The 22,774-nt window shown below is 41.5% G+C and overlaps 1 protein-coding gene and 1 long non-coding RNA gene across 5 annotated transcripts; one reads left to right on the top strand and one right to left on the bottom strand.

Annotated features, from left to right (window-relative positions):
* Nucleotides 1–184: 184 nt before the first annotated feature.
* ZFYVE1 (zinc finger FYVE-type containing 1) lies at nt 185–22,543 on the bottom strand. 4 transcript variants are annotated; one of them, XM_010711490.3, is made up of 12 exons: nt 22,301–22,537; nt 21,628–22,164; nt 11,720–12,224; nt 9,555–9,769; nt 7,396–7,502; nt 6,344–6,452; nt 5,690–5,787; nt 5,458–5,575; nt 4,924–5,094; nt 3,955–4,135; nt 3,331–3,444; nt 185–2,303 (listed from the first exon to the last, which is right to left on the bottom strand). In XM_010711490.3, the coding sequence occupies exons 2-12, from the start codon at nt 22,120–22,122 to the stop codon at nt 2,071–2,073; spliced, it is 2,346 nt and encodes a 781-aa protein (XP_010709792.1). In that variant the 5' UTR covers nt 22,123–22,164; nt 22,301–22,537; the 3' UTR covers nt 185–2,070. The 4 variants fall into 4 exon arrangements, with proteins under 4 accessions (XP_010709792.1, XP_003206539.1, XP_031409419.1 ...); XM_003206491.4 differs by having other exon boundaries at nt 21,628–22,537; XM_031553559.1 differs by lacking the exons at nt 11,720–12,224; nt 22,301–22,537 and having other exon boundaries at nt 21,628–21,724.
* On the top strand, nt 10,046–20,275 carry LOC104911135. Its single transcript, XR_004159906.1, has 3 exons — nt 10,046–10,630; nt 15,812–15,961; nt 19,818–20,275. It is a non-coding gene; the product is annotated as an uncharacterized LOC104911135 (long non-coding RNA).
* Nucleotides 22,544–22,774: the final 231 nt, after the last annotated feature.

Genomic DNA, 22,774 nt, shown 5'->3' with positions numbered 1-22,774 from the left:
AAAAAATTGACTCAATGAGCAACAGTATAAAAGATTCAGCTTCAGGATAATTGATCAAGAATGTACTCTTCAAGTTGCTAAATTGCTAAGGTAGCACATATACTAAAAATGTTTAGACAATATTTCCTCTTAGACTGAGCAGTAAATCTGTTTGTGACATGGAAAGACAAAATCAGACAAGGTGTTGAAACAGATGCCAACAATTTTATACAAGGAATGTCATGGCTGCTTTCTTTGTGCATTAACATGATAGTAAAGGCTCATGCATAAACAGCACACAGAGCACAGCCTACAAACCAAGAACACATTGCTCGCCCATTAAAATAATAAGACGACTTTGAAGCACACAATTATGCTGGATGTGCAGAACGTGTTTTAAAGAGAGGATTTCTACCTACTCGTGCCCTCCATTGGGCAACTGTCAGTTTATGGCAGACTTTGCTTATTAAAATGTTAGATAGTCCCCAGAAAACTTGGTCAGTACAGAAGGTGTCCTGGAAGTCTTCAAATCTACTTCCATGCGCTGGCTGGATATAGTTGCGAAGGGGCAATCACTCTGTACATTCTTTCAGAGACAAGTGAGAACTACTCCTTACAAGGAAAAAGTCAGAATGCTTGTTCAGAAGATAAAGTCTTTTATAGCAGTTAATTTAATAATACAGGCCTAAAACAGGGTATTGGGCACTCATCTACACAAGAGCACATTTAATAAGCTGGGGAAAAAATACCACAGTTTCAGGACATTGCATCAAATTCCAGCCACTCCAAGAAGAGACAAGTCTCCTGTGGTAGAAGTATTCTTGACTATATAAGTCAACAACAAATAATTTTAGGCAGTTCAATCCACAATGGTCTCTTACTTCTTATAACTGGAACCACAAATCCACAGTACAAGACAGTATTAATTAGGTTAAGTCGTGGTTTTGATAATAAAAATCAGTGAATTCAATGCAGTCCTTTAATAAAAGGATGAAGTCCAGTGAGTGCCACTTGCTAGGAGCAAAGAAGAAAGGTTCCCATTTTCCAGGTGGTTTCATAAGCTCATATTATTAGAAAAAAAAAGTACATCAAATCTGTGCATTTTCTATACAACCATGTCTGAGAACCCAGAGGTTCCATAGAATCAGAGATCTTTTTCAAAAGTGGGAAAAAAAGAAAAATCACAACCCAAGTAAATCAAACTTCTTATCTCAGAATTGCCTACACAACTTGTTCTCTTGTTCTGCTCTGTACAAAACTTAATTGCGACAAGCTGGCAAACCTGAAAAAAAAAACAAAAAACCTGAGTATATGAGAACATTGCCAGGGAGAGCAAGACCCTGCCACCTTTTGATCTGGTATTGAAGTCAAGATGGCAAACTCAGAACGCTTTGCCTTGTGCCATATGATTTGCTTTACCTTTAAAAGCTCTACTGGTCTCTACCAGAGGGTCATTTCAACTTAATACCTCTTGCACTGCAAGACCACTGTTCATATCGTAGTTCAAACAAACTTTCTAATGAACAGCCAGGAGCATGGCACATCCAGATGCAGGGTTGCTTGAATTACCAGGTGTAATTCATACAATCAGCATTGGAGATGCCTGTGATTCCCTGGCAGCACGGAGTCCAGACCTTCCTCACATGGCATCATGATCAGTAAGACATTCCAGAAGCAGAATCAGAAGGCTGTACGTCTGATTCAACATGGCAAGGAACACCATCATCCATCATTTGAACTAGGAATACTCAAAGCTTCATTAGACAACTGCATTCTTAATATGCTAAATTATACATATATATAGATATATATATATATATAGTTAAATTGGAATAAAATATACTGGATTTTGGTTTGCTCATTTACAAGGGAGCTCCTTCCCTTCCCCAGTTAGTTTGTAATTAAAACCTAACAGCTGAACTGAAGTTCATTCCCAGCATTCCAAGATGGATATAATACATGAGAGGAGGCCAAAGACTGGAAACATGCACTCTGGCTGCAAAAGGTTAAGAAGTGAAAGGGAGACCAAATATTTTCCTTTGTAACCCTGAGAACATAAGGAATTGCAAAGATCTGGAGATGAGCCTGGGGTTAAAGGTCACCAGGCTTTTTATTGCAGTTAAAGCAGACTCGGACTGGGTGATCCCATCCACGAGAAGGAACCGCTCTGCGGTCATGTGAGCACTCATCACAGAATCCCTGGCCACAGGCCCGACAGTGGTGTTTGGAGAGCTTGATGCTGAATTCCTTCCGGCAGTTGTGGCAGTGCAGGATTTCATGGTCTGGTACCCAGTATGCAGGTCGGGCAGCATCTTTTACCAGACCTATGGAGGAAGTGGCAGGGGGAGAAAATTTGTGAAAATAAGCACATGAAGAACACCTCCATACCTTCTCTGCCGAAGGTGGAAATCTTCACACACTACAGGTTGTAACACTGCCATGGGGAATAAAATCTACTGACACTACCTCAGTGTAACAGATGGACAGAACAGCCTAAACGTTCTGTCCACCCCTCCTCAAAGGAACACTGTTTTTCCTTAAGCTCTAGTATCTTCCCTTACTCACACTCTTTCAGAAGTTGAGACAATTGCTTTTTCCTAACTTCAGTTTCGACTGTGGCCAAGAAAACAGCCATCCAGCCAAACATTCAGAAACATGTGTACAATCTAAACTGGGGAAGATATTTACTCTTCCTTTCATTGAGTTAGCCAACGAACAGCCTACACAGCTGATGGTGGGACACACTGTAGGCAAAATAACAAAGTGATGATACGGGCAATGAATAGGAGGAAATTCCAACAACAGAAGATTCAGATGAAAGGTGTTTGATGACATGCCTGAACTGCTACCCAGCACATGAAAGAGCAGCAAACTCTCATTGTACTAAGGTCATCACTAAGGATCACATTACTGATCACATTTCCATAATTACAAGCTTGCACAGCTCAATTCTCAGCTCCCCCAGCAGAAGTACCAAATGACAGCAGTTTCCACGAACACATTTGAAGGCACTCTGCATCTCTGGCATAAAACCAAGCCTGACAAAATGCTTCCTAATTGGCCATTCCTTAGGGAACTGACCGGTAGGTCACTGCAGAGATGCATCAGGGCAGCATGAATTATTTGCAGTTCACACACACAGGCTGGAACTACAGGGAGAAAAAAGAAGTTACAGACTGCAGAAACAGCATGCTGAAAATCAAGGAGAAATATCAGCTCTAGAACTCTCAACCAACAGCGGTATCATACTGGAAGTGCAAGCATATCATACAGTATCTTAAAGTTTAGTCTGAAGTTTTACCTTATGAAATCAATTAGACATAAGATTTATCAAAAGAGAGCAGAACTCACCTAAGGGAATGTCCATGGCTGTTACCACTGCTCCAAGAGTGTTCTGCACAGCTTCCCCCACCTTCCTGGCAATAAGCGTGCCCCCTTCTTCATCTGAAGGCAGCTCAGCCACATCTGCATGGCACAAGAATAAAGGGCTCAGTGTCTATTTCTAGCACAATTTCTGCCAAATTTCAGTTCATTTGCATTGCAAAAACCCAAAAGCAGCAAACCCAAGCGAGAGCTTGGGATCTCTCCTCAGTCTTTATCACCTAAATCCCCAATTTTTGATTGCAAAGTTTTCGCTTTTATTTCAGAAAAAAAGTACAAAACACAGACTACTGAACCAGCAGCATCTCTGCTCTGATGGTCAACTCTGTACCATCAACAGGTGTTGGAAAAAGGAAGCAAAGATCCAATTAGAAAGTAACTCTATCAGCGAGTAAAATATCTGGTAACTTGTTGCAAGGGTCCTCTTCCTGCCAAAAGTCATCAAGCTCTTGGGCCTCAATACTAAAAGCTCTAAGCCAAATCCAACTTGAACTATGCTGTTCACACCCAGTGAGAACTGTGATCCAGGAGCCAAGGATAAAGACTTCAGACCATTTCCCAGGGATAATTCTGTCACAGTCAACTCAAAATTACCTAACTGGATGCCCCTGTTTTCATAGCAGTTGTCACACACGCGCACTGGTGCTGGTCCCCAGCCTCGCTCAGGCACAGGACGGGTCTTGGAAGAACAGCCATCACAGAAGCCCTCTCCACAGGCCCGGCAGTGATGTTTAGTGTCATTATCTTTAAAAGGCGTGTTGCACTTATTACAACTCTGATCAGGATAATGTAGAAAGAAAAACTGTTAGCTTGATCTTCCATAAGGGTCTCATAGCAGAAAAATAAAGAGCAGAATCCCAGGATGGCATTACTCAGAGTGAAATTGTGATAAATATAGTTCACATAAGACTTGTGTAATATCAGCCCCACATCAAGGAAGTGACTCAGATAGGTGTATATACAGCAGATAAGCCAATAGGTTGCTATGATCCCTTCAGTCACAACCACAAACAATTACAGCCACATCATGTGGGGCTGAATGGTGGGTACTAGGTCTCAGAGGGTTGTAAGAATTCAGAAGGCTTTTATCACTGAGGTAGTTAACAGTTTCCTTTAAGACACAGAGAATCCCTTTCTAGTTCAACTGTTGGGTTCAGTTGTTGCGCAACTGGTATGAAACCAGAGTTAAATCTCTGCACTTACAAAAATAGCACTATCAACCACAAAAGTGAGATTTAAGATACTGATTCTTTGCTTCTAAGAGCAAGTTCATGCTAGCTAGGATTTTTAATGATGATTCTGCTGAGAGAAAAGGTAACAAGAAGAAGAGAGAAAACTGTTTATATGGCAGGGCTGGGCAGAATCTCTGTTCGTTCTTCCTCTGACTAAGTCAAGAATGGAAAAAGTTGAAAGCAATTCAGTTTTTCCAAAACTGTAGGACAAGGACTTGGTGCAGTAAAACAAGTAGTATTTGGAATATACAAAATGCAAAAAGATAAGGAAAAAATTTTAGCTATGCAAAGCTTTTCTCTACAGTATGGAAGTACAGCAGCTGCTACTTACCAGGATCTGAGAGTTGGGTCTCCAGTAAGCCGGGGCAATCTGATCTGTTAACCAGGAGGTCACAGCTTTTGTGGGTCCCAGGCTAAGTTCAGATACTGATTGTGCCATGAAATTCATCCCATCCAGTAAACGCTGGGCTGCATTGTTGTTGTCTTTCAGAAAGCCATCCGTCTGAAATAAAGCAGGCATTAATTTGAGAATAAAATCAGGGAAACCTGATTTTTTCAAAGGCAGGTGGCTCCACAACCCACTGCTGCCATTACACTGAGCAGCAGGCATGATAAAAATTTCACCAGCTCCACTCCAAAACACAGTTATAATGGTGTAATATTCATACAAAGTACTCATGAAACAGTTGACGTGCCAATTTTAGACAGCCAAAAAATGAGAAGTCCCTGCAAAGGTTCTTCTAAACAACAGAGACAAGAGACCTGCTCTAAGAAACCTGCTCTAATGAGCATTGAGCCATTTTCTCCGAAGTACAGAATAACCACCACACATGCTAGATACAGAATATCCAGCAACCAGACTTACCCCTGGCCAGACATGTTCAATTTCTGTCCTCACCACAGTATTTACAGGATCTTGGTTGCCAAACCAGTACTGTCGGCTGCGGTACACCACTCCACAGTTGGGGCACTCAATCACATATCTGTAGGAGAGTATTTAAAGGAAGACAGGTGATCTCAGTGAGATACTGAAAGTCCAGAACACTAGGCAGAGTAGAAGCAACAGGCAGCACAGAGATCTTAGCTGCAGTACTCACCCTGACCAAGCATATTTGGCAAGGCCTAGCCAAGGTGAGTCAGTGGAAGCAGAGGTTTTTGGCACCACACTAACCTCCATTCCTCGTTCATAGCAGGCCTATAACACAAAGGATCAATTAAAACTGCATTCTTTGGAATCCCAGACACTAGGTATTGCAGCTGTTTGGCTGCAAAAAGCATGCAATTGGCTTACAGTGGTCTCCACAACAAAGAGGCCACTTATTAAAGCCTATGAAAGAAACCACTATCAGTTATTACATCTGGTAAATATCTCTGCTGTACTGAAAACCACGATGATGGCCGAAAACCTTTCTTATCCTATGCACATCCCATAGAAAAATTACCTAATACCAAGCAATGGCCATAAGCAAGTAAAGAGAATAACTGCATGCAGTGCATAGAAGGTTAATATCACCCACGTTTAGAGCAGATGGGCTCCCAATTTAGCTAGCAAGGTGACAGTTACTTGTAATGGTGATGATCTTTAAGCAAAAAATACAAGTTCAACAGGAATTAATTTTCCTTGTCAAAGCCAGGGCAACTCTCCCATTCAGAGTAATGCAAGAAAACAGGCCCATGCCTGTGATGTTCCTCATTCACTGAGGCATCCTTTCCTTCTTTATTCTTCAGACTCTGTTGTTGTCTCTACTCACCTTGCAAGTATAGACTCTGTTGTCATACTGGTGAGAGTATCTGCATCGACTTTTGGATTCATGAGGGACTCCTTCCTTTGTGTGGTTCATGCTCTTCTTACAGCCACACCTGAGTATACAAGAGCAAGCCATGCGCTGATATTGTTAGATACTGAACAGATGTCAGTAAGAGTTCATTTATGTTACTATCTTGCATTTGTATAGGTGTTTTAACCCCAACAACTGTACATAAAGCAACATTGTCACATACCTATCACTGAAAGGCAGGCTGTTTGGAAGGAGCTGTAGCAGCTGCTTTGCAATACAAAGCAACATCACACAACAATTTAGTACAGAAAATGATCACTGTAGCCAATTTAAATTTCACGGATAATTTTTAGTAGGGCAAATCAAGCTTGGAAATTGGCCGGAACAGTATTAATACTGCAGCCTTTCCAAAGAGCTGCTAGGAATTCTCTAACGAACATAAAAGAGTATGAACGTAGCACTACAGTATATTTAAGAGAGAACACTTCTTCAGCCATAGTAACATTGTACTGCTATAGTACTTTACAGACTCAGAACACTTGCTGGCTCAGTCTCCAGGCTTTTTCCACAGGGCTACAAGCCAAACTCTAGTCAAACCTGGGGCTTGACTAGTCACAGTGTAGTCCTGTAATGATGTATGCTTTAATACTGTTTATTTAATAAAAAAAGAAATCATTGTAGTAGGTGTCAGGTCAGATTTTCTTAGGCATTCTTTCCTTCTAAGCCCCATGTACAGTTCTCAGTCAAGTTACTCATGAACCAATTGTAGAAAGGATATGGGCAGAAGAGGTCTGTAGCAATTCACAAAAATAGTGTAGGCAAAGGCCACATATCATATGCAGCTGGGACACAGCAATAGCAGCCATCCAATTAACACGTGTCTAATCTCAGAAGAATTCTGTCTGTACTATCTATTATCAGATATGTCAGTTGTCAAAACATCTACAGCAGAAGAATATAAAGTTCCTATGACCAGAACAACACTATCTTTTAGAAGAATGAGGGTGCCTTTGTCATCCACTTACCCACAGCTGAGACAAACAGAGGAACATGTGAAATATTCATCTGGAAAGAAAGAGCTATGAGCCATCTGGTCATCAGGGATTTCCCCACTAAACCGGTCACTTAGAGCCTGTGAAACAGAGAAGAATGGATGAAACTGGAATGGACTGAGAGCAATACAAACATTTTACAAATTTTTCCCCACAAAAGAATGGGTGATTCTTCTGGAAGCAAAGGCGGAGAGAGGGAGGGCACACAGCTAACAAATTCTGTCTTGCTAACCTGGAAACTAAGACAAAAATTAGAAACCAATCAAGAGAGACAATTTTGTGCTTGTATTGAAATAAGCTGAATGCTTTTAAAACACTCACTGGTTAAAATTGGGAGACACCTCTAGAGGCCATCCTATTAAACACCCTGCTCAGGGAAGGCCATTCAGAACAGAATGCCCAGGACCAAGTCCTAGCAGCTTTTGAACATCTCCAAGGAGGAGACTCCACAGTCTCTGGGCGGTTGCCTGTACCACTACTCAGTCAACCTCACAGCAAAAAAGTATTTCCTGATGTTCAGTTGGAACCCTGCATTTCAGCTCTAGTCCATTGCCTCTAACTAAAAGGAGCCTGTATTGTGGAAACTTACAGGAGACTTTGAAGATCCGTGTACATGTTAGAAAACAGAACATGAGGAAATGTTCCCTGTCCCTCAACTCAAACTACTGCCTTGAGTTTTCCTCTGGTTGTTTGAATAATTGTTCTTCTCTAGGCTGGTAAAACTACAGAAGCAAGACATAGGGATTTGTCCCATTTCTTGGGAGCACCTTAGCCTTGGCAGACAAAACTTTTTCAGTTTTGTTGGGTATTATGACAAAAACAAGTAGATATGTAAGCACTGACAAAGCAATTATTTTCTGATTTCGCAGAACTTCAAGGAAATTCTCAGTAAGATCTCTTTCAAACTTGACTAATACTGGCCAAAGGATTCAAAAGTTACAGGGGATGGACAAAGATGTCTAGCAAATCTTATGCCCTCAAGAAGCAAAGCAAAAATGTGAATTTGTGTTCAGTAGCGATGTGAACACAGCAACCATCTTAACAACATGAACTGAGGTGTACTAGCAGCTATATCTGATACTTCCTTCCTTGATTATTACAATTAGTTCTTAGAAAATCCAGTTTTATTAACCATTATTAACCACTCCAGCTGCTTTTCCCCTGTAGACTGTCTGCTCCCAGCACAAGGAACTGTGTATATGCTATGCTGATGCTTCCTTCTGCATTTCAGATAACTCAAGTACCACATAGTTGAAATCATCTGTTTCAGTGGCCGGAAGGCCACCAACACTGTCACTTTCTGCAGATATGCTCCCAGTGGCCCCATCCTTGGCTAACAGGAATGCTTTTCCAGGCCAATAAGAATACACTGCCAATCAGGCAGACACAGCAATATGGAGAAACCTGTAGACCAAACTGTAAATTTTTAAGACCTGAAAATCCCTCCTTCACTCTGACAGGGTGAGCCTTCGAAGAAAATTACCAGCTTCTCTCTCCACCAATTCCTTTTCATCAGCCTTCTGATCTGATGCTGCATTCTGAAACAATACAATATTTGGCTTCATCCTATCTAGTTTCCTAGCTACTAACACATCTCCTTCCTCCTTTTTGTCTCCTAGCCCTTGGGTTACACTACACTCAATGTTATGTTTTGCAAATCATTAACTCCCTCTAAATTATTTGCATTCTCCCCCCTTGTGCTGAAGAATTTCACCAATAATTCCTTCTGGGCCTCCTGTTTGTAAATCACTGTCATTATATGCTCACCACTCACAGCATATGTTTGTTTTTTCTTCTCCAGTAAGTTTCTTCCCAGCTCACTTTTTTGCTTTTGCTTTGGTTTGCTCTTCAACTTTTCTTGACATCACAGGGCCTCAGTTATGGTGGGAGGTTCTTGGTTTTTGTTGGCTGTTTTTATTATTGTTGTTTGCTTTTTTAAAGTAAAAGCTACCTAACCTACTTGGTTGTTACACAAAATCATTACCTTCAAAGACTTGCTTTATTTCCAGATATCTGCCATTCTCTGACACTAGTTCACTTACTCTAGCTTTATTAGCTGCAACTAACAGTTACCAGCAACAGTGACAGGAGTAAAGATCATAATGAACTGATCTCCAAACTAGAGGACTTACCTTTAATGCTTTGTAGATAACTCCAGGCTGTCTAGGTGACCGAGTTGTATTGTTCTCCAGCTGCTGCTCCACAGCTCGCCTAAGTCCAGAGAAATCTGTTGGAGGATTGTACGTCCTTGTTCCCTTGTAATGAATTGAGCTGAAAGCTTCAGGAAAACAGCTTAGCTTCCGAAACCGATCTTGAATGAGCTTCTCAGGAACTTCAGAAGGATGATCTGTATTTAAAGGCATCAGGAAGTATATAAACAACTGATGGTTTAAAATACACATTTAAATTGCACAGTACTTTCATATGCAACACTGTGCTAGCTCTCCTAATTAATTTTTCTAACACATCTGGAATGTAGCTATCATTACATTTTACAAGTAGAGAAAGAAAAACAAAAACTGTTTCCAAAAGCAGACTCTTTTCTGATATGCAGTTTTAGATTCTAAGACCAGGTTTCATAGAGACTGCAAATTCACAGGTAAAACTGGAACATCTAGATTTGGAAACACAGAATCAACTTATAACATGATATAACACAAGTCCATGTCAGCACACTTGCTATACTAAGTTACAGTCTGGTGAAAAGAGCTAGCAAGCCCTAGCACCTGCTAAGTGGAGGACATGAACCTTATATGAGCAAGGAAGACTGAGTCTCCACCAACCCTTAGTACAACGTGAAGCGCTTTATAACCTGCCACAACAGTTTGGATCTCATAGAGCTGACCACTGTTTTCTGCCTGTTGTCATGCACCTGCTGTACGTATCAGAATAACACAGGTTTCTTCTTCCCTGTCCTGAAACCATAAACACTCATCTTGCAATTATCTGTCAGGATGGATGGTTGCAGCTTATTGCAAACCCACATATTATAAGTTTTCTTTCCTATTCCTACCATGATCAGAGTGATCATGAAAACATTTCTTCTTTTTTTTTTTTTTTCCCCACTCCTCTGACTTTTCACACGGGAGCAACGATCATTGTGAGTCACTGAATCTGACCTGATGAAGCGTCAAACTTCAAGAACTATATGAAATTCTCCATTGCTAATAAGCAAATTGCTACATAACAAAAGGAACTGCCATGGCAGGTAAGTTAAAGATAATTAAAAAGGCACTCAGATAATCATCATATAGAATTTCAAGTTCTAATAGCTCAAGATCTCACCAGTTAGAAAGGCCAAAATGAGAGTGTGGCCAGCAGGGAGCTACTGTGGCATTACACAATAGAAGACTCCCAGATGTTCACAGGTAGCAGAACTGAGTCTTACTGCAAGCCAGTTCATAAGGGCTTTTGCTCAAAGAATCAGAAACGGACAGAAGGAATGAAGAAAGGTTTCATCATTTCTTTTGAAATATGGAAGAAGTGAGCCCAGGAGAAGCAGCTTACATCCCTGCATAGTCAAAAACAAAATCTGCCTTGACATGTCTGAGTATATTTCACTCAGACATGCAAATAAAACAAATAATTGAAATACACATAATCCAGTAAAGCACAAGTTAAATCGAAAGCATTGGTAAAGAACATTGAAAGTGATGGGAATAATACCGTGCCAGTCCTGCTGCTTTGTCCATACCAAATATGCACACAGAGAAAATGGTGTCAAACCATCAACTCTGCACCACCACAATCTCAGTCCCAACCTCATACTGGCCTCATAATCACTCTGACTCATGGAATTTGAAAGAGTAGGTTGAAGGTACTGTATTGATACTCATCAGTTTTACTATTCTTTCTCTTCCTAGTATCTACATATAGTCTGGCTTTTTTAATTGCCTTTCTCTACCCCTCCTTCCCCCCCCCTTTTTTTTTTTTGCAACAGGATCCTCTATATCCCTGCCAAAATCCCAGGGTGTCAATTTTCACCTTTGCCTGACATATCACCCACACTGAGGATCGTGCATTATGACCCCTCCCAAGGCTGGCAGAACTCCCATCATGACCAGCCAGTGCCAACGCCCAGCTGGCTAAGAGGATTATTCTAGCTGATCTAGGATAGTCCACCATTATGGAACACTCTGCTGTTGCCACAGCCTGGCTCACAGACTGGAACTACTGAGAGCAAAACTCAAACCACATCTTCTGCGTGGTAGCAAAGAGCACTGAATATTCAGTGCAACCTGGTAATCTATTGATAGCATCTAGCATATCAGTTAGTCACTTTTTACTGCCTACTTACCAGAGCCCAGTAGCTTGGTGTACACAGTCTCATGGAAGATGATGACACCTGGACCCAAAGTTGACAGAGGAACATCTAGGCCACACCGGGCTGTGGTAGCTTTTAGCTCCTTGGTGAAATGTTTTAAATAAGCCTCTGAGGCATCACCAAGGAATTTGAAGAGATCATTGTGGAGCCTGTCAGCACGAGTACGGTAGATGACAAGGTCAGAGATGGCCAGGACCTTCAGCAGCAGCCGTGTTCTCTGGCTGAGGTTCACGGTGGCCCCCAGGAGGCCCTCTGTATCAATTACCACCACTTTGCGGACAGGGTCATAGGCTGCCCAGACTCCGACCGTGCAGGACTCTTGGGCTGGAGATGTCTTGAAGACTTCCCGGCCATAGAAGAAAGCGTGGTTAAGGGTGTGAGACTTGCCATCCCCTGTGTTCCCAAAGATGGACACTACCTTTAGATGCTGGTCAGGACTACAGTCCAGTTTCTTAATAAAGTCTTCCTCATTCCTTACCTTCAAAAGAAAACAACAACATCAACAAAAAAGAAATATTATAGCTATGCAATTGGAGCAGACAACTCAGACAGCATAGCTGGTTCCAGGATTCCTAACACTAATGAGCAATTACTTTGTGTTCAGATTGTCTGAAGTTTTTGAAGCACTGAGGATTCAAAAGCAAAATACTAGAAAGCAGCTTTGTAACACATACACATCAATGGGACGTAGGCCATTTCATCACGTTGCTGTTTTGAAGTGATGCCTCACTGTAACTACCTGCCTCTACTATAATGTCACCTAGCTCCCTGAGGTAGTCTTCTTTTAGAGATAAGAGCAAAAACCTGCTGCCAAGCCTGCCTGCTTCAAGCCTGAAGTGTGGCAGATGCCCCCAGTAGCACAGGTCTCCTGGCAAGCGTCTGAACTCAAGTGCAGAGCAGGTAAATGCTTTTGTCACCTTATCTTGCACCATTCAGAGTCTGAGCACCTGTTCAAGGAAAAGAAGCCCTTTCCTTTGTTCAGCCATGCTGCATCCATCCCGCAGCAGGAGGCTGTCAGACATTTTCTCCCCTGGTTTGCCAAGCACAGCCTCATAAAGGCTCTCCAGCTGGCAAAGCCTTGTGGGACAAAAAGGAAAATGAAAGAAGCAGCAAAGCTGTGCCCTGAAGCCAGGTGACTGAAGAAGGTCATACTGGCTTTTACAAGTATGATACAACAACTGCAATAGTCCGTTTCATAATTTACTGTATTGTTTTTTCACAAAAAAAAATAAAAAATAAAAACCATACAACAACAAAAACAACTCTCCCATGACAAGCACCATGGTATTTACAACAGAGAGTAGAACATTTTCTGTTCAGATACTAGAGCAACAGGAAACAGATAAACTCAGCAATTAAACAATTTCTGACTTTATATGGGAAATTCTTGTTTTCCTCACAGAGTCCTGCCTTGACTATCAAAGATTTCATGTTTCTAGTTATGGTTGCTTAGCACTTGATTTTCCATCTTCCAACAAGTTTTTACTCCACATACTACATGACAGGGAAAAATATGATGATCATTTTTTGAGAAGGATTTGAATGCATCTCCACCATCACAATCCTCATCTCAATGAATCCGAGGCAGCCAGAAGGCACAGACTTCAGACTGCTTCAGTGGCTGGAGGCTCCTTGGCTACTCGCCCTCCACCCCCTCAGTAAGCAGTCTTGGCAAGTCTCATGATACCAGAGCCACACAGGCCACGAGGTAATGAACGGTTTCTTCCTATAAGTTTATTCTTGGATCATAAATGAGTTTTAGACTCATCCAGCCTCTGGTCAACTCCAGAGTCTGGACTTTGAAGGAAAAACATAAAACAGCCAGTGCACCAGGCTGTGGTTGGGAATTGTGTTCAGAAAGAAAAACAGCTACTCATTGGCTCAAAGCATTCAAGGCAGTCTCACAGTGTACAAAAGACAAGGAAATAAAGAAATGAAAATGCTTTAATTATAGTATTTTCTTTTATCTGTGGGAGGCCATTGAGACACTCAAAATTTACACACATAAGAGAGGGTCTGCTTTTTTGGTAGCTGTGATTATTGGCTCGTTATCATTATGGTAGCTGAGATGACAGGTTCAGTTTCAATCAGTACCTCTGGAGATGCCTCTGTGGATAAAAGCAAGTTCTTGATTCATGAGATAGCTCCAAAAAACAATCACTGATGTGGCTATATAAAAATATCAATGTATATAAGCAAAGAGGAATATGGTCAAAAGCAACATAATCTGGAACTCCTGCCTCCCAAACTTCTCACCAAAAGGGTGGCAGGCTTTTTGCCAGAGTCAGTGTCTGATCAGACCTAATGACTCTGGTAATTCACTCTGTAAGCAGCACAAGGAAATGTCAGTCTTCTCCAAGCAGTTTAAACATAGGAAGAGCAACAGCTAAGGTAGTCTAGGCAGCACTGGTTATTATGCTGGTACCGGGTTGAGAGAATGTCTGCAAAGGGCTAAGTCAGCAATGTCAAAAGATAAAAGAACCATAAGGACCACAGGGATAAGGGTAATCTGCAAAGCATTCCCACCAGTAAGAAATGTGAGTCAGCTCACACAAACTCCACTGTATCTGAGATTGTCCCAGGCCAAGCTAATGCAAATCTTTACAACAGCCACTGTTCAGTCTGCTTTAACAATGGACCCTGCCAGAGCAACTTAATGCAAGAAGAGTTGGATTGCTGAGCTAGAGGGAGAGTTGATTCCAGGTCAATAATGAGCTGACTTCAGGAGCAATTCAGACATCACCTAGGAGCACACGAATACACTGAAGTGCAGCTTGTACAATATTCTCATAGGTCTCTAAAAGCTGAGAACTCAAACAAGAAAAGGGTACTTTCCTGCACGCTTTATCAGCTCTCAGGGCTTCCTGAATAGTGGTTTCATCCGGATGCTCACATCTGACACGGAACCAGTAAGCCTATCCTATTGGGGTTGTCACACCCCTTTGCAACCCCTGTGCAGTTTCATTAAGACCGTTAAAGACAGGATGGACGCACTATGTGTGTTGAAGCACTTGGGGCTCCAGTCCTATTTCTTCAGTTTCTCCCCCTCATCTCTAAAGAACTTTGCTTGGTACCACTTTCTGATGCATGTGCAAAGAACTCATGCTGCCACTGCTGTTATGCTCCCCTGCTGCTCAAGAGCTCCACATCTGACATGAACAGCAGTGTGTAAATATGAGAGCTTCCTTAAATCCCATAGCAATGACAAACAGGAATGAAAACTTTGTACATCTACCTAAGATGAGTCATCTTTCTTCAATTCCTTTTCTATTTCTCTGAAGTATTTTGTCATTTCCAGTGTCAGAGACTCATTTACACTTTTGTTATGGATCTTAGAAAAAGATTAGCTTCTAAAAAGAAAAGTTTCTACACCATCACAGGTTAGAATCTTGGTCAGCCTTATTTTCCACCTTGGACCACATTTCTTTGACGATTGTCATTTGGCCAGAGTTGAATCAAACTGAAAGTGAAGGCTTTCAGCAGGAAGAAATGAAAGCTTTAGAGTCCTCTCTAAAGAGGATACAAAAACCTCACACCACATTACTGTGGAATGCATTTAGATCTCAATCCTCCTTGTCACTCATACTCTGAGATGCATTATACCTAAGAAAACACATTTCCTAGCTCCAAGCCGTAATAAAATTAGAACTGTTTAAGAAAAGTCTAGAAACAAGAACTGATAAAATTACATTCCTGACCAGGAATTTCTTGGAAACGTTATTCAAACAATAACAAATTAAAGCTTAGGAACAAAACGCATAAAGGACATCAGAGTTTCCAAAGACCTGTACTCATACAACTTTAGCTCTGCCTCTGGGCAAAACACATGAAGTGAATCTGACATTTTTAAATCAGTTTTCTCCACTTAAAACTATTTATGAAGCCTTAAAGTTGGCTGAAATTCATGGAAGTGATGCACAAAACTACAGCTGTGCCACAATGACACAGTAGTTGAAAACAAAAATCTAGGTGCATTTCTAGAGGTTGAGGTCTTGCATATTAATTATAATACAATATTATTTCACCCAGCAGACTCTTAAATATTGTTACCGTTTTTATTTTCAGTAATCTCATTCATTGTCAAGAGAACAGTGGGTATTAGCATTTTTAAGATTGTAGTCCTACAAAGCCTCAGGACCAACCCCTGGGTGACCCAACACTGGATGCAAAGAAGGAAAATCAAAGGTGGAGACTGACAAACCCTGAGGATTTAAGGTGAGATTCCAACACTCCTCAGCTGCATACAGTTTTGGATCTCATTCTCTGCACTGGGTGCAGGTCCAGCTCCAATGTAAAAAGCACTTATGTCTGAATTCTAAGAAGAAATTTATTTGGACCCACTGATTTTGCCTTGACTGCAGTAACAGCCATGAGTTCTTTTGAGATTTGTTCTGTTTGGCTTTGTACTCATCCATGAAAACACTGTTACCCAACTGAAAATCCTTTTCAGACAAAAACTATCCTGTTCCTTCCCACAGCTCTGGCACAAGAATGGGCAGTGAAATGCATGGGTTTGTCCACATACAAACAGAACAAGTTTCAACATGACATACAGGTCCCTGCAAAGGGCAGAGGCAGTCCCTTAGTGAAGCCGTTGTCTATCAGTTACAGGACTCTTATCTCTGTCTCTTTCAGGAAAGAGTTAAATCCTGCATATCAAACCTAACTGAGAAAATAGACTATTTCAAGGGCTTTAAGACATTTGGGGATACATTTGGGAGGAGGGGGGGAGGGAAGTGGGGAGGGAATAAAATAAAAACAACTATTACGAGTGGATGGGAGGTAATTTAACTTTATTGGAGCCCTCTCTAACCCAAGAGGGAATATTGACTGAAATATTGTTTTTAGCAGATAATCTACCCTTGCAGATAACAAATGAGTTGAAAAAACATCTGAAAGCGGATGACTATACAAAAACCTGTAAGCTATTTGCTAACTGAAAACCTACATTTTCCCCTCTTCCTTTTGGAAGATCTCAAAATTAACAGACTTCAAGGTAAATGCAACTGCAAAATAATGTTATTTCAAGAGTGTCACTGAACTCTTACAGAGAACTGTAAACAAAGCAGTAGAGATCATTATCCTGTTCTCTAAGTACTCTTTCAGTTCTGTCCAGATGGTCATTTGGTCACACAGTTACCACCCTCGTGTCATAGCTGTAGCAGCAGAGGCACATCCAGTTGGAGAGACATACCCAAAAGACAGCAAGTCAGCGAGTTGCAGCCATAACAATTAGCTTTGCTAAATACTAAGCATAATTACCTGCATGGACACTGTGATACCACTGTCCCTGTTACAAGGGGAATTCAGAAACTTACTTGCATTGCAATTGCACTTTCAGAAAATAGTTACTTCAGTTATTTTCCCAACTGCAGGGTGTTTTGGTGGACAGGTCAAGGGAACATGATAACTTGCCTTTATTTGATCCCAAAGCAAGGCAATAATAACCCAAAAAAAAAAGTAAAAGGTGCACTATAATAATACCCGTGTCCCATTGACTTGTACAAAGCAAGATGGTGCAAGATGGAAATGGAAGTGGTAGAGGGGCTGGAGAAGAATACTCTGCCAGATCCCTTGTCTTAAAGGAGCTGCGTATTTGTTGAATGAACTACTCTTTTCCTTTCTTCTAAAATCACTCTTCAAAATACTGGTGTGTATCTGGGGAAGAAAGAGCACTCCCAACATCCTATTGCAAAGTAGTCATCTTACTTCATTTTGGGGACAGAAAGCTAGTGCACTGAATTGTAGAAGACAGAACTGCAAAACTGGTAACACAGCAGGATGGGAAAAATCCCAAAAGCACTGTTGCAAGAAAAGCTCTCAGAAGTGCAAACAGAAGGAATTCATCAATAGTACAACAGGGATCAGGAACAGATATTACAAGTTCTGATCCAATAGATCACACTGACCTAAAAAATACAGATCCTTCAACATTTCCTCTTCTTCCTTTGTATTCATGGTAAATACACCAGCTGTGACTCTTCTGGCTACAGGACATGGACTAAAATCCCAAGAAACTCACAGGAGACAGGAAAAAAAAAAAGACAAAACAACATTTTCCCAAAAAGTTGAGCAAGACTGCAAGACTGTCATAGAAACTAGCAGTATGCGTTAGACAAATGTTTGTTTTGTTTGTTTGTTTTACTACAATGGCAAGCAACAAAACTTAGATTTTGATCTTCTCTTAGCAGAGAAGACATAAACCAGCTTGTACTGACCCACAAAAAGCACTTCATTAGAAAGTGTAGTTCCTAGCAACTCTCCATTGTCTCATCTCTAGGAGTTAGGCAGGCTCAAGTCAGGATGTGATAAGGAAAAACACAACAGTGCTTCCATCAAGTTTACAGCAGGTGCAACAGCAGCAAAGCAGGCAACGCCCTGAGGAGCTATCATTCAGTACACGCAACTTTCTAACAAGAGGTGACACAAAGAGTATGGACTGCTACACTGTTAGAAGTCAGTTATTGTACAAAATGCTCTGTATTTAAATAAAGACTGTGGGTCATTTTGTCATCTAGCTATTTGCAGAGCAATAGATAGGTCCTGCTAAGTATTTGCTGAGGGAAAGAGCTTAACCCTTTAAGTGTCTAACCCTGCTAGCCAGAATAAAAAGAACTCAGGAACGGGGCTGCATCTAGGAAATGTAGCTATCCATGCCTTGGTAACTAAAGAAACATACATCAGAGGGGATATCACAATGCAGATCCAGAAATAAATATATGGTACTTTCTCCCATACAAATTATACTACTGGGGATGTTATAAAGACTTTCTTTTCTCCCTATCTCCTTGATAAGACAGGTTATAAAGTCAATTCATTTTATTTTCTTTTAAACTCAGAGAATGGATAATTTCTTGCACTAGAGAGTTTCTAGTCAAATATCAGTAACTCCAAGATAGACTAGTAACAGTCAAGCATTTTCCCTGTCTGCTCTAGTCGATAAAAGACTTTTTGCCATTTGCATAAATTACACGTCCTCAATTACAGCTTTGGACACAGTGTTATAGCAGAAGCCACTGATGGCACGACAACAAAGTTCTGATCCCGCGGTAGCTCTTGACATCTGTCCCCCAAGATAAAGCTATCAAGTTGTTGTTATGCCTTGTTAAGCACTTCTTCTCTCTTGCCTCAGAAGTAGCAGCAAAGAGCTCACTGTACAACCAACACATAACTCTCCACTCTGTTGCAAACATGTTGTATAAAGACCAAGCAGAAATTGCTGCTGTTCCAGAAACTACATAAACATTAAGTACAAGGAAGAAACAAAGATCAGTGTAAAAGCTTGAGAGGCAGTGAGAAAGTATCACAGTTCAAAATGAAGATTACAACCTCAATCATGAATTCATTGTTGCATTTTGTTGTGTTGTTCCTTACCAGTATAAGTGTAAATAACATTTTAAAGTGTGATCAAATAATTGATTCTCTAAATTCTCTAAAGAAATGCCTCCCACATGCAAAGGGCTGCCCTAATGATCATAAAATGGAGCTTGTTCGAAAATTCAGCAAGTTTGAGGCAAGAGATGAAAGTGGACACTTTATCAGAACAGAAGATTCAGTTGGGAGATTTACACTTATAAGAGAAGTAGGCACCGATTCAGTATTTGTTCTAACATAGCAAAAAAGGAGAGCAGTGACAAAGATCAAAGCAATTGACTAAGGAAACAGTCACCACAATATCACTTTGAGTAGAGATAAACATGGAAGATAGAACGTGTCCAAAACAACTAACAAATGGATGCTGCAGTCATCAAGAACAATTAGACTGAAGTGTCAGCTTCAGATATGTGACAGACAAGGCCAGAAATGTAATATTGTGCAAAATGAAACTGCAAAACTATAATACAGCCTGAGGAAAAAGACCAAGAATGGGGTCCAAGCAGCAAAAGATGCCAATTTGTAAAATATGGAGAAGAGGGTTTGTTTTTTTCCAGTTCTAGAAGGAGGAAAGGAAATATCAGTAGTATAAGCCAAGATGGCTGGGGACGTAGTCACAAGACATAGTGCTGTGTGGTGTGTAAGACAACAGCAGCTGGACTCCAGGAGGAACAGCCTCTCTCTGGTTCTTTCACAGACTTGCAGAATGAGATTGAATTTAACCTTCAGAAGCACTTCCTTACATGAGATAATAAATCTCTTTTTGAGGCGCTCAGATACAGTGCTGTGATACGAACATCACAAAGAAGCCTGCACTTCACAGGGATGAACTTCAGCTAATCAGTTCTCTCCAAACTTCTGCTGCAGAAACAATGGTTTAAAATGGGACCTTTCCCACCTTGAAGTGGATTTGAAGCAAGCCTAAGAACTCCTCAGCTTTTTGAGCTTACAGTTACGTCTGCAAAGTGCAAAAAGCTCAAAGCTTTTTAATTGAAAACTTACAAACTGCTTGGAGACTTGGCTGTGAGCTGTCACATAAGCAGTCAGCTGTGAAAAAAGAACATCACTGAAGATGGAAGAATTGACTCAGGACCTCAATAAGAAGCAAGATCATTTTCAGAGAGCTTTTTCAACCCTGTTCTGATCAAGTTGTTAACACCTTATAGAGGACCACGGCAGTTCCAATAAGGAAGTTGGCTTTATTGCCCATGACATTTAAATAGGAAAGCACTTGCTTGCAAGAGGCAGCCAAAGGCCTGCCCCAATAAGGCTTACAGATTCATGAGTATAAAAATAACTTAAAACAGTAGAACCAGAAGCAACCACAGCTTGTGAGGAGTCTTCCAGGACAGCCCTGTTCTAAGGCATTTCAGAACTTGCTCTAGAACCTAGATGAAGACTATTGAAAAACCTACATCTTGAAGAGATAATTGCATCTGCCACAAATTATATGAAAATTTATGTGTGCTTAGAGGAAGCACACATGTTTAGGATTGCTTCGACACCTGAAACTCCATCATCCAGTCCACAGTCACCATCATTCTTTCTCCCCTTAAGCCTCAGTACACCCGTATTTATGACTGGCAGCATGAACGTGTTAAATTAAGGCACAGATACAGCCATCAGGTGAATACACATTTTATTTCAGTGCCTCCTGAATGAGGTTTAACATGAAAGTTGCAAATCAAACCAGAACATGAAACCAAATTTTTAGTTGGGTAATTAACCACTCTATGACTTTCACATGCTGCTGTTTTTACATTTGTAAAGTGTTTATGCTTACCAAAAATAAAGACCAACAGAAAAATGAAGTAAATGCATGCACTGTCTGCTAGTCCTTAAAATAGTCTCCTGAGAAGCTGTTCCTAGTTCTATTTCTATCATTACAAACCAGACCCATACCAAATGGACGGCCAAAGGCTAACATGGAACAACATTTGTGACCAGCAACATTGCTTAACCATGGCATCTGTAAGACTCATCTGGTCCACAGTCATGATTCCTTACAGGACCCTTACTTCTACTTGATCCTGTTCCTAACCATCAAATGGATTTACTGGTGGTGAGAGGTAGTGGGGTGCTTTCATCTTCCCACTAATGCTGCTTGGTACAGTGGCCACTCCTCATCATAAGTCACATCTGCTGCCAGCACTCCCATTTGCATTCCTCTCCACACAATTTTGTTCAGGAATGATCAACACCTTGCACGTAGAGTTATTTATTTTAGTTGTATGTGGCCCAATACAGTCAATTCTCTCACCTAGAGAATTTGCCGAGTCTCAGAGGAGGCTCTTGCCACACGAAAGATCTTCATGAACTTGCCTTTCGAGAAACCACTGGGTCTCTTTGGCCCAAGACACTCATTCAGTGCCAGGAACCAGCCATTCACAATTTGTTACTGTTGCTGCCAGTAACACTTCAAGCATTAATCACTCATCTCCCTAACACATCAGACGAAAATACAAACAAAGGATCTCACCTGTCAAACAGGCTACAGTAGCTCTTACCTGAATCTCCTCAGTTTCATCCACCAAGAGGAAACTCACAACTTTCTCAGCCATCTTCCTTCTCCTGGTCTCCTCATCCATCTCCTCCTCTTCCTGCTCCTGGGCTTTGCCAGCGTGGTACACGGTGACGGGGTGCTTCCTCCTGTTCCCCCCAGCATGCGTTCTCTTCTGACATTCTACACAGAGGTTGATTTTGCACACCTGGCACCTCACCGCTGCTATCTGTCTTGATCCCGTCATACTGGCATGCATGATGTTCCCATTGGCACCTTTGCAGGAGTCACAGTAAGGGACATGGCCAGGCCTTATACGGGTCCTTTCATGGTTCCGGAGCCTTTCTGGCTGGTGTAGCTCCTCTTCGCAGCGCTGGCACTGCAGACTCCTGCACTCATCACACTCAAAGACCGCTTCATCTGTCCCACTGCAAACGTAGCTCTCCTGGCAGAGCAGGGTCGTGTTCTGGCCCTTCTCTGCAGTCTGCGTGTGGGCGCTCATCTTCAGATTTCTTTAAAGCAGCGATCTTCCCTCCTGGTTGTGCTTTAAGTAACAATACGGGGGAAAGTCAGTTCCAAATTCAGTATTTTTCACAGGGGAAAAAAACAACAGGAATTCTGTCCGTACTTAATTCTAAGTTACTAAGAGATGTTTCTGTGAGATTCACACATCAACTTGCCTTCCTGGGAGCCCTTTTAGGCACAGGTGAAGTTCTTCTCCCACCTAAGCTGAAAGCATGTGGTTGGTTTAATTTGTTGTTATACCCAAATGCTGGCACCTGTTCTTTCACTCCATGACTTGCTTTCAATGGTAGGACAAAACCAGCCAGGTGTCCCTGGGCAGATGAGGGCAAGGATTTCCCTAAAGCAAAGAGCAGAAAGAGACATTAGTACTGCAGAAGAAAGAAAGCCATTAGAAATGCACAAGTACATATATATGTACACACGGGGTTGTGTCAATACTAGAAAATTCTTTCACCCCGAGCTAAGCTCCTCCTTCAGAGTTCACAGTATTTATTTATTCGCCGGAAATTTCCCGACGCGCTCTGCCAGCCCCAACTCTCCGCACGCCCCGGCGGTGCCGAGCAGCCCCGGTCACAGGAGGCTTCTCTTCCCCTCCCTCCCATTTCCATCCCATCCCCCCCGCTGCCGCA

This window comes from Meleagris gallopavo, chromosome 5 (genome assembly GCF_000146605.3).
Source record: "Meleagris gallopavo isolate NT-WF06-2002-E0010 breed Aviagen turkey brand Nicholas breeding stock chromosome 5, Turkey_5.1, whole genome shotgun sequence".
Classification (NCBI taxonomy): domain Eukaryota; kingdom Metazoa; phylum Chordata; class Aves; order Galliformes; family Phasianidae; genus Meleagris; species Meleagris gallopavo.
Note: the sequence above shows the minus strand (reverse complement) of the source record. Positions and strands in the feature narration are given on the sequence as shown.

Bases quoted from the DNA above. Each gene is read 5' to 3' on its own strand.
- ZFYVE1 (XM_003206491.4), bottom strand. From the start codon at position 22,122: ATGAGCGCCCACACGCAGACTGCAGAGAAGGGCCAGAACACGACCCTG. The intron at 6,453-7,395 runs GTAAGTGGATGA...TTGTATACTCAG, and splicing joins TCTGTTTGTCTCAGCTGTGG to GTGTGGCTGTAAGAAGAGCA. The intron at 5,576-5,689 runs GTGAGTACTGCA...ACTCTCCTACAG, and splicing joins GCCAAATATGCTTGGTCAGG to ATATGTGATTGAGTGCCCCA.